This window comes from Spea bombifrons, chromosome 8 (assembly GCF_027358695.1).
Source record: "Spea bombifrons isolate aSpeBom1 chromosome 8, aSpeBom1.2.pri, whole genome shotgun sequence".
In the NCBI taxonomy this organism is placed as follows: Eukaryota; Metazoa; Chordata; class Amphibia; order Anura; family Pelobatidae; genus Spea; species Spea bombifrons.
In genome coordinates, this window is record NC_071094.1 from 21,928,269 (window position 1) to 21,940,769 (window position 12,501).

A 12,501-nucleotide genomic window follows, 5' to 3' on the forward strand; every position below is an offset into this window, starting at 1 on the left:
CTTGTCATCTAGAGATGTCTCTCTGTCCTTAAATGAATTAATTCAGAGTGTGTCTGTATTCTAATAACTTTAATTATTTTTAGAGTGGGATGTGGGACAAGGCCTCCTCTGCTCGACTTTCTTCCTTTCAAGTATGTACTTAGCTTTCAACCAAAAACTTGAGTTGGAGAAATGTTAGTCATATTATGGTCATTTTATTAATCATACAATACCAATATATAAAGGTACCCATTACATATAATAATGTTAGGGACAGTTCATTTAGTGTACTAAAGTGTAAGAATTTTGATCTGCATCTTGTAAGCATACAACTCTTCAACGGTGCTTACAAACTTTACATCTATGGAAAGAAGTTGAAAACAATGCCACAATCACATATGTAAAGTAAATTTAAAACATTAGCAGGCTCCATTTTGGTTGCAGCAGTGTTGCTATGAAATATATGGATGTATCATTAATTTAGTCCTTTTTAAAGGATAGTGTTCCCTTTACTAGATAAGTAAAATTCAAACTGGAAAAACAACTTTGAAACATAACTCCAATGACAATTTCAAACTACAAAACCCTACACGGTTTGTTTTGCACAGTTAATAAAAAAAATAAGCTTATTTCCCCCTCTTGTCAATCCGCAGGCTTGAAGCAATTACAATATTTTCTATTTTTTTTGTATTTTATCAATTACACAATAATTGTAAAAACAGCATAGTTCATATATAATTAGATTCCAAACACCCCTTGTTATGCTGTTGCATTGTTATGACACATACTGTTTTTCATTGGTATAATTATCTTGAGTACATTCTCAGGCATGTGGGAGATGGAATCTGACACCCACTCTCCCCATATTAAAGTCTTGTTTACAGATATACCCACTTCAAAAGGAATTCCCTTGACTATTGAAAGAAATGTCTACTGAGTTTCTCTTTTACATGAACAAAATGTACTAAGTTTAACAAAGCTTATTTTTAAAGTTGCCGACCCAAGGGGAAATACATTTTCCCGATAAATACATAAAGTGGTAAATTCTTATTTGAAGAAGGTGCGCTTATACGCGATAAAAGGGAAAAAATTAAAGCTCCGTTTTTCCCTAAATACATTACTGAGCAAAACACGATCAGACTGGGCTCATGACTGATTCAATGAGCCTTCTCCATTTTAATGGTACTAAATGTGGTTAAATGTGTGGTTTGTAATGTGTTAAATGAGTGGCTTGCAATTCAACTACATGTTTAAAAGAATTTTGCAGTTGTAGAATCGAGACCACGATCAGTGAAAAAACCTGAAAGCAATAAGAAGCAACTTAACTTTAGTGATTCAATGAGAAAACAATTGGAAGTTAAATGAATAAATGTGAAATATACATTATAGAATTTTAATCCACCATATAAAGCTGAAACAAACACCCAACACTTGCAGAGAAGTCTTGAGAATGTAATAATAGTTATGTATTATATGGAAAATATAACCCTTTTGATGCCATATTAAAGATATTAAATATATACAAGCATTGAGGTATGTATGGCCTATGACTAATTGATCGCAGCCACACATTATGTGACATATAAGTATGCGCCACCAGATGGCAAGTCCAGGCCTAATAGAAATGGATCAAGTGTTGTGGCAGAAACCCATGTTCTTTTCCTGTGCAAGTGAGAGTTCACCATTTAAGGGGTGAAATGCTACTGTAAAGCATAGAGGCAACATCATACTGTTGTGTTTAGTGTCCATTGCTACATTTGGCCTTATTAATGGTGAATCCAAACAGGCGTGCCTGTTTTTAGTGATGCAACAATTGAAGGTTGTTTCTCTCTTGAGATCACAAAGGTCTGAGTCAAATAGGGTATATTTCATTACATGCCAAAGGTATATTTCCATATAATTAGAAATAAAATCTAAACAATTATCATTGTCAGTGCTGACTATCACAACTTATACAGTGAAACAATCTACTGACTTCAAACCACCAGAATCAATTGTAACATTCATGATGGATGCCTAATACCGTAAAATTCCACTAATTTGTCCTCATCCTATTCCTCAAGAACTACTGGTTTCCCATATAACTACAGCTCTTAATACATTATTAATGTATATAAGGCAGCTTGGTTTGTAGAAGAGTTATCAAACTCCAGGCCTTGAGCACCAGGAACAAAACAGAATTCTGCATAAACTTTCTTATGAAAATGTGATTTACCGGTAATACATTTTCACATTACAGAATGAGCTGAATGTGCCCACGCTGGAATATCTAAAACTTAGGGAATGTCTCACAGCCTTGGGTTATTGAACCCGACACAGCAAGGTATTTGGTGTAAAACACACACATATTATTTTTTTTTGTACCCTGCCATTGCCTCACCTAGACCAGGCGCATGGCAAGAGCTGACCCTGGCACCAGACTTGCCTGCAAGATATGGAAGGTCTTTGCAAGTATCTGTACAGATGCTGAGGACCAAAACCCTTAATGAAAGGAGTGTGAGGGAACTTTTACTATGGCCATCTTCGTGAGCTTGCTCCCCAAGAAATATTAGCAGTGTAGCATGAAGTGTACAGCCGCATGCTCCATGTACGATTCCACATCATTTTCACTAAACTAGAACCAATAGACAACCCTAGAAGCCGTCTAGCGTTACTTGACTAATATTGAACGCAAATCATTTTATGGATGGACATTTTATTCACTAATATGAAATCAGACTGATAATGTCTTTGAGGATGCAGGTTACTAACATCTATTAACTATTTTGTTAATGGATTGGGTAACTGGCATCTCTTGAGCAGTTTTGTAACATAGTAATATAACTTCCTTGGAAATAAACCATCTGTGGTGACTTTAACAGTATGAGGCAAATGTAACTATGTGCCCTGTGTTAGTGTTTTGCACTTATTAGGGTTATGAGCTATAATGCTCAGGTTTTGTAATTATACCTACAGAGGGTGTGGAGATGCCTGGAAAACAAGATTTATGAGGCGTTGAAAACTGATACATGGTATGTAATGTTCTGTAACATGATGCTGGAATCAGACACAACACATCACAAAGCATACCTAGTTTTAATTGCCCTGCTTAGAATGTCTGCCTAACTGCACCGCTGGATTCGCCGATATCATATACAGAGCCATACCCTTAACACCCCCTCCCACATGAACTTGTTTGCTAACATAGAAGAGATCTTCACAGAGGCACCCTCATACGCAGCCGTCTAAGCCACCTGTATGGTACAGCAGGCCCTGATATATGGTTTAATGTGCATGAGTGTGTTGCAGTGCATATAGTGGGCAGCGGCAAGATTTAAGATGTAGTATAATTAATCAATGAACATATTACTCTATGTTACGCAACAGTAACCAAACCAGCCCTTTCCTAAAGGGATCTGTCTTTTTAGTTTGTACAGCAGTAAAAAGCTGACATCACAACTATCCAGAGGAAACTGCTTATATTACATGTTAGCCCTGTATGAGTATGAGTCCTATTCCCCACTGTATAGCCTTGAATATCTCTTGTGATCATCCTGAATCTCTGTTCATCCTCGAGAGCAACCTGCTTCACAAGTCTCATCTGCAATAAACCTTTAATACTAGATTTATTTTAATACACTTCTTAGAATACAAATATCCAAGGGGTATGATAAAACAGACTCTAAGGCAAACCCATACATTAGGTAATGAGGGATCTGCTCGCAAGCTTACACTCTAGAGGGAATGAGGTGAAGAGAAACAAATGGTATACTATATCTAAAAACACCCAAACAAGGTCAGAAGTGGCAAGATTTGAAGGTGGCATCCCAGAATGGTCAAAAAATGCATAAGATGCTAAACCTAAGCAATAAAATGGTGGTTACACTCCTAACATGTGCACCAGGAGTACAGTTGTGTACTATTCACATGTATATATATATATATATATATATATTTACACTGTTACTATATAATGTACAGTCGCTTCATTTTACTACTGAAGAAAAGATTTTTAATAAACTAAAAAATATTTGTAGTACAAGACACTCAGTGTTTGATCACACTGCGTTCAGTATAGGTAGCAGATAGGTATGTCATTTTTGCAGAACAAATCACATCGATGCAGCGTCTTGGCTTCATGGCATGACAAGAAGCAGGCGTCAACTTCTCAGATGATGATTCTGAATATTAAACTGGCTAAACGGCATACTCTAAATAGTGTTCTGCAAATTCCGTTTGAATATATTTTTTTCTTTAGGCAAATACCTAGAAATGCCCCCTCCCATTCTAATACCCACGCACGCTATGTTTTAACATCTTTTTTGTTCAGGTGAGTGTGTGAAAGTATGCGCACCAATGTGTTGTTATTGTATGTTTTAACTGTATTACTTTGACCATAAAGGTGTTATGGTAAGCATTTCTGTGTATGTTTCTATGAGAAATACCAACAACCAAAGTTATGGTGGGTAAAGGTGATGGAAAACTCTTCTACTTACAATTAAGGGGGTAGTAGAAGCATTATTAAACACTCATCTACAGACACCAGACAAGCCAGGAGGCTTGTTTTTTCCCTCAGAAATCTCATGGTGCTGCCCCAACCACAAGGAATTCTGGGTAGGCGCATGCAAATAACATCAACAAACAAAAGTAGTTATGTCTGCCTGAAACCATACAGACACTTTTTATTTGCAGACACGCAAACATTGTCATGTGTCTGCACTCTCTATATGCTTTATGAATCACAGAAATAATAACTCACCATCAAAAATGTGATTGGAGTTTCAGCTGTATTGGTCCCATAGGTGGTTGGTTAAACTATGCATGAACTGGTTCTCTTGCAACAGGTAATAACATTCACTGTCACACATATAATACCCTTCAAAATTCTATATGTTAAGATAAACACAAATTATATAAATTAAACTGAGGGTTTAAATTCCCTGACTCCTTCGTGGATTTTTATGACCAACTCCAATAAGCCTCACCTGCAAGAAGGGCTGAGTAGTACAACATATTGTAGAGATAAAGCAGTGAGATGACAGCATGTTAACTTTGAATTATCAAGTAACACCCAAACTCTTCTTGCAGATGCTCACAGGATGTGAAGGTTCCTGGGTTCACCAGCTCGTTTACATTGTGGAGGATTGTGCCAAGCCACCAAACGCTCCATAAAATTAAGATGTGCTTCATGGCTTTAAGACACTGAACTCTGGGATATGACATCATATCACAGAGCTAGCAGTAAGGACAGCAGCCATGCAGGGGTGCCTTGGGGTGCCTGCCTGGGGACAGGCCTAGGACAGCTCCCAAGGTGAATACAAGTGTAGCTGGCAAGTAGATAAAATAGTAAAAATGTATAAGGAGGATGTCACTTTTATCTTGATATAGTATAGTCATTTGGCTTAGTGATACAACTGAGTTAAAGTGGTTCCATTATGTTCTTTCAGAATGCCTGTAACCTGTGTTTTAACAGTTATGTTTTTTACAGATAACAATATGTACATATTGTAGGTGAGGTCTAATGTTTGAGAAATTCAAGGGAAGGCAAGAACAGCAAGAACCGCAGTAGTGTACAAGGGTAGACACCAACATTGCTTATGGTGGACATTTACCGAGGTCTGCGGTGGACAATTTCATAGTATTCTATTGAATGTGTGTGATTGCCCAATTGGGCAGCTGACCCACATTTATTAGGCAGAGGGGCTTTTATACCACTTAGCCTGCCTTCTTTAAGATACAGTGCAACCAGCATATTTTAGCCCCTTGTTGTATGGTATTAGAGTGGCTGTGTATGTATGTATGTGTAAGTCTATGTTGTAAGACTGTGTATGTACATGTATTTGTAAGGTGTTAGAGTGGATGTGTTAATGTACTTATGTATGTATGGGTTTTGTATGGGCGTTTGGGTGGCTTGGTGTGTATATATATATATATATATGTAAGGTGTTAAAAAGCAAGCACATGTGTATGTATGTGTAAATGTAAAGCTGCCCCTGACAATCATCATACCACCACATCATAATTTATTCACAGCTCCCACCACAAACATTATCCCCCAACCCCCAAAAGTTCCATCCCCTACCATTATCACCCCATACTGCATGATAATCATCTCTCTCCCCCTAACTTCTAATCTTCACACCTACTCAGCATTATTTCCCCATGATCTTCAAACCCTTCCCAATGGACCCAATGTCATTCCAAAAGGTCATGTCACTGGGCATAAGGTGAGGGAACTCAGTCCCCTGGATACTGTATAGTTTTTCACCTCTTTCTAGAGTTTTTTAAATCGCTGGACGCTCCCAAAAACAGTGTTATAGGGAAGCTCAATTTTGAGCAATTATCTTCAGGCCCATATAAACCTGTTGTTTCGGAGACCAATATGCTACCTGGGCAATTTTATGACCATATTGAACTGAAAGTAAAGGGTGTTTTTAGTAAAAGCCTTTTAGCAGATCCATTGGAGAAGAAAGAGAGAGTTTCTCTACCCATAGCCTGACACCTGACTAGATATGGTCGTCTCCGGTGAGTACCTACGCAGTATATTTTAATTAATTATTGCAGAATGTTAAGATATGGCGTAGAGGAAGAAGACCCTGTGAAGGAGAAGATCCAATACAGCTCAGGGGGTCTGAGAGTGGCTGGGGGTGTTGCCCTGGGTCACATATATTACATCAACCCATGTAAATATGGCACTACACTGACATCAGTGCAGCATCCAGGAGTGAACCTAACACACACACACACACTATAACACCATACACTCACACACACTACAACACCATACACTCACACACACTCTTACACCACACACTGAAACTCACCAAATCAAAGTAACACCATACACTTACACCACACACAAACACTATATACTAACATACCTTACACTAACACACACATATACTAACACCATGACAACATACACTCTATTTTAAAACCATACACCTATACCCTCATTCTAACACATACACTAATACACACAGTCTAAAACCAAATGCATGGTGGGCTGATGTCTGACAGCATCTCCAACGTACCTTTATTGCCCATTGTGCAGCAAATCCCGCTGTGTGCAGCTTCTAGCTGGATATACACAGCGGCATGCTGGAAAAGTGCATAGCGTGCAGATATGTGTTATTATTAACACATTAAAATGCACATGACTAATAGATCTGTTTATTTTAATGAAACTTTTGTTTAGCTAGAGAGATGTGTATATTTTTTATTCTGGCAATAGTGCCCATTACTAACCACAACATGCAAAGTGCTGGCCTGGTGTGTAAAAACCACAGAAAGGAATTGGTTTCACAGACCACATACCACAGGGTAGCATTTTACAAGTGCTGATCAGTAACATGTTAAATACGTCCTACAGAAAATGGCTGATGTATTCACCCTAGCCTTGAGAGACATCAGGCATCTGGCTAACATTGCTCCATACTCACTGTATAGAATGTCAGTATTGATGTACACAGTGTTGGAGCAATACTTGCTTAGTATTAATTTTATGTTACAGTCAAATCTTAATGTAATTTTGTCCTCTTTCTATAACTGGTAGGTATAATGTGTCATATAAAGTAAGGAAATAATTAATAACTAAATTAATTATTAATTAGTGACGCAGGTTTTCATACAAAAGCCTCATAAATGTTTGTTGTGTAAAATATTTGTTCAATTAACATTTAATAGCTTAACAATTGCACTGAACTGAAATACAAAGCACAAGTTATAGGTATTTTAATAAGTTCATTTAATACCATCAATATGGACCTGTCATTCTCAAATGTTTGGATGACAGCCGACTGAAATGAACATGCTACCAACATGTATATGGAGAATGTTGTATGGTAATGGTATATCAATGTTCCTCTAGTGACGTCTGACACAAAGACGTTGTGTGGGTATTTGTACACAATGCATGCTGTCACAGGACATAAGGGATTGTGGGTGTGTGCAATATGCAATTAACTTTATGTTGTCTATGGTGAAAAGAAGGTGTTGGACAATGGGTCTACCAACACCTTCAATATCATGGTTTTATAAAACTTTATTTTATTATGTCATCACAAAAATAGCTAGGTTTTGGCAAAAAGGGAAGCGTTGGGAATTCAAAGTTAACTTCAAAGGTCTACTCCCGCCATAATGCATATTTTGATATGTATTTTACACTTGCAGTAAATTGTATGCAGTACATACAGTCATGGAGGTGGTAGAATATTACATGACCCTGTGGTAAAAGTAGAAAGAAGACTTCAAAAAAGGTAAATGGGTAAGTGAGTGAGGGCAGGAGTAGGAAGGTGAGAGGGTAGTGTGAGTAAATATATGTTTTGTGTATGTTGGTTATTGGGGGATAAGGGGCTGATGGGGCCACCTGGCTTTACCTGCCCACTGGGCCAGAATACACCAGCTCTCCCCTTGCTACCATATTCATTAAAATGCATTAAAGCTGGAGTGCCCCTTTAAGTTGGTAAGATACTACAATATTTTTTTATTTAAATTACCTCCATCAGAGCCGGCCTTAAGTGTTCTGGCGCCCTGTGCGGACTACTCCTCTGGCGCCCCCCATCATTTCCCAAAAGAAAGGAAAAAAATCTCCCACCTCGGCCCCTTCTCACTGCCTGCCCCCCCTTGCCCCTTCTCATTATCTACCCCCTCTCCCTATCCTTACTTACCTTGTTGCCGGAGTCCTGCGGTGGGAGCGGGAGGCGTCCGTCTTCCCGATCTGCCGTGGTGCGCGCTTCACAGCTGAGCGCCAGAATAATTCCAGCGCTCAGCATGAAACGCTGGCACCGCGACAGAGTCACGGAGAGTGAGGGGCGCCGAGTGGTTGGTGAAAACTTCACGAGCGACCGCACGGCGCCCCTGCCCAGGACTTAAAAAACGTTATTTAACATGGAAGATGTTAAATAAAGTAAAAAAAAAAACAAACACCCCCCCCCCGATTTTTTCATTTAAGTCCCCCTGTTGCCATGGCGCCCTGTGCGGCCGCATAGGTCGCGCACCCCTAAGGCCGGCCCTGACCTCCATCCATTCACACCAATAGTCAGTCACACCCCCACAAACCCTCCCAATAGCCATAATAATAAGAAGACCTCTCAACATATACGGGATGTATCTAAATATGTATATAAGTATAGGATGTGATTTGCATGGTATTTCTTAGTTTAAATGCATATTGCAGATTCTCAGTATCATGTCAACAGAGCGTAGAAAGATACAAGGCTACATAGACCTTCTATGGTATTTCCAAGTATGGCCCCTACCTGCTGTTTGACAGTTATTACATTGGAAGGCTAATCATTTACCTTTGTGGAATTATGTTATCTGTTATTGGAGGTATGTTTATGTCATAAAATATTAAATGAGCTAGAAACCATGGACTTTAAAATCTATATTTATATAACTGTATTGCAGTGTAAAGCACTTAGCTGTCATAATATAGTTTTACAGCAAGATGTATTGAAGTGATAAGTTAGAAATAACCACACTACTTTGTTACATTATGACCTCATATCAAACTGTGTAAAATGTCACTAACCTTCAAAACAAGCTTGAATACAATATAATATATGTATTAGAGACCTTTCACTGCATAGAAAGTTTATCAAGCTGATCAATGCTTACTGTTGACCTGTTACCCGAAAGCAACTTTATATTATTCAAAGCTCTTTATCATTGTGTACGCAGTAGCCTGCTACTGCAACCTATTTGCTCTTCATAAAAAAATGAATTAAAAAGAGCTTGTACCTTTTTTACCACAAAATTTCTTTACTAGTCCAGCCGCATCTGCAATTTGGTGTAAATTTGCTCCCAAGGCAATCATATTGAGACAACTCCGCTGTCTTGGTAATACATGGACTTCAATTAAAATTAAAACATCTCATTAGATTGTACTTGTTTATGTTTTCTATTTGCAGTATCTTTTTGTAAAACCAGTAGTCATCCAATGTGGAGCTGGCTTGTTATTAATAATGGCTAGTACAGTGCAACCAGTACAGGCCACATTATGTGCACTAAAAGCCTAATAACTAATATAATTTTGATAGCATATTTGAAGCAGTTCCTTTCAACTGTTGACAATTATTAATATTACTGGAGCTCTAGGGACAAGAGCAGTAAATGCTGTGACCATACTTAGAATGCCATGAATGACAGTGAAGACTAGGTGATGAATTCCATAACTGTTTAGTGATTCAATGGTATATATTGTACTTAAATTCAGTGAACATGAAGGACATACATACTGATTTAATACTGGGACCATCCATTCTGCACTGATTTCAGCAACCAAGTATTTAAGTATCTCACTGATCCAAGATATGCAGCAATTTATTCTTATCAAAGTGATGATCTGACCTATAGCTAAAAATGTGTGTTGTCCATGAGAGGACTTTGCCTGCATTAAGAACAAGTAACATGCAGTATGTTGGGGGAAACCCTCAGCAGGAACTGGAAACCACCTGCTAAAGGGTACATCATGTTAATGTTCCTTTTTGGGCCCTTATGACATCATTGTTGCTGTATACATTTCTCTGTTGCTATTTTATGCCTTGTTGTGATGTTTCATAACTTCTGATATATACATTATGACACAAATAAATAGAAAAGTATTACCAGATCAGACAAAACAGTATCAGATCAGGGGGTACTGGTATATTAGATGTACAAATGCCCTTTTGATCCTCATACATACATAGAGTTAATAAATTCCATAAAATAGCATATAGCATTGAAATATTTTAAAAAATTGTTATTGAGTTTTATTCCAGATGGTATATACCTGCTTTCTAGTTTAACATCATTATATTGTGGTAAAAAAAACACCATGCTTCTCAAGAACATTCTCCAAATTCATTACTTATATTTTAAGAATATATCCTCTACCTTTTACACCACTTTTCATTGATATGGTACACTAGAAGTCTGTCTACGCTATTTAAAGAAAATCAGAACGTTAGAACAGTTTTCTGTTTCCACATAGCCTATTCTATCACACATATTTTGTTTCTGACCCACCTGTGGAAGAACAAGAGGATGGACAGCATTGTCTGGTCAATGTTGCTGTTGCAAATGCCTTCATTCAAAAGGTAACAGGGATCCTTCACCACTGGCTCCAGCGAGTCCTGCCTCATGATGGTGTTCAGCTTATCTGCATTAAGGTTCTCAAAGACCAACTTTTCCCTCAACTGACGAAAGTTGCTTACAGTTGGGCTTCCTGGGTTGCTGTTGTGTCCATTCCCTTCTTCCATCTCACTTTTGTTGGCCAGGTCAAGACAGCAGCTGCAACAGTCTAGGCCAATAGGTGAGCGGCATTCGTCTTCCTCTGAAATGCTCATGTTGATCTCTTAGATCCTTAAAAATCAAGTAAACGTTCCAGGGACAGAACTAGTGCAGTGACACAAACTTAGAACTTCACTGCTTTCTAGAATACAAACGTGTCCTGCCTGGTTTGGCTCCTAACAGAGCAGATGAAGAATGAAGCACTATCTGTAGAGCAGTGTATTGTGCAAACACACCTCTCGACACAAACCTCTGCCTCTCTTCTAGGCACATCCCAGTTCTGAGAGGCTGGAGTGCAGTCCTCTTACTGCCCCAGAGGCTGCGCTACTGTGTAAGAGTTTACGTAGGAAGACTTAAGTGAGCGCAGGAGGGGACAGGAGATCAGCAACTGTGTATTGCACTGCAGCAAAGAACAAATGCATGTGTTGTGATCTCAGGGAGCAAGATCAGCGCTGTGCAGTGTTTAGTAGAAGGGTTACTTTCAGTAGGAAACCCCTCCCAAGGCACGTGCAGATAATTTCTGTTTGTGCTGACTGTAAACAAGATTGCAAGCACAGAAGTGACGCTTCCTGTGTATACCTGTAAAATACAGCTAAGATATTATTTTATTTTAATTGTTTGTTTAACAACCATTTGCTTCTACAACAAGCTACACACTACCATCATTAATACACACAAGGGGCATAATCAACTCAAAGTCTTATTTTCATGAGGATTGTATTTGGGGAGCTTTAGAATCATATATAGATTCAATGAATTTTATATTTCGGTGTATTTTTCCTCTCTACTAGGACTGCAAGAGGTTTAAAGGGGAGATAAATAGTAAAGGGGTCCTGCATGCTTTGTGATATTCTTACTAAGATTAGAAAAGTATCACAAACTGGTTATTGGTATAAGAGTTGTCTGATATTAACAGTTAATTCCTTTATTTGGACTGGGAGTTTTTACAGCGTTTTAGTTTACGTTTTTACCATATGTATCTGTTTTATCTGAGTACTGAGGTATATTTTTCTTTTTGCTATATGTAATGATGATCCTTGAAGGGGCGCTCATACCAAAAATAGAATATTATATTGTACAATATATAGTGTTTGCCTGTGTTTATGCTAATCATGTGTTTCATAGTATAGCGTTTGCCTGTATATACTTTCTGCATCATTGAATTTTTAGCCATCGAGATTGGGACTAATTGACATAAATGCTTCCATTATGTAGACATTTGCAATCATATAGTGTTTTTCCTTTAATAAGTTCCTTAAATTTTCA

The 12,501-nt window shown here is 38.1% G+C and overlaps 1 protein-coding gene across 1 annotated transcript in view; it reads right to left on the reverse strand.

The window, feature by feature from the left end:
• LOC128502901 (TSC22 domain family protein 3-like) overlaps positions 1 to 11,499 on the reverse strand; it is a 28,853-nt gene extending 17,354 nt beyond the window's left edge. The window contains exon 1 of the mRNA XM_053472849.1: positions 10,972 to 11,499. Coding sequence (XP_053328824.1) covers positions 10,972 to 11,291 — 320 coding nt within the window. The 5' untranslated portion in view covers positions 11,292 to 11,499. The remainder of the gene's footprint in view (positions 1 to 10,971) is intronic.
• Positions 11,500 to 12,501: the final 1,002 nt, after the last annotated feature.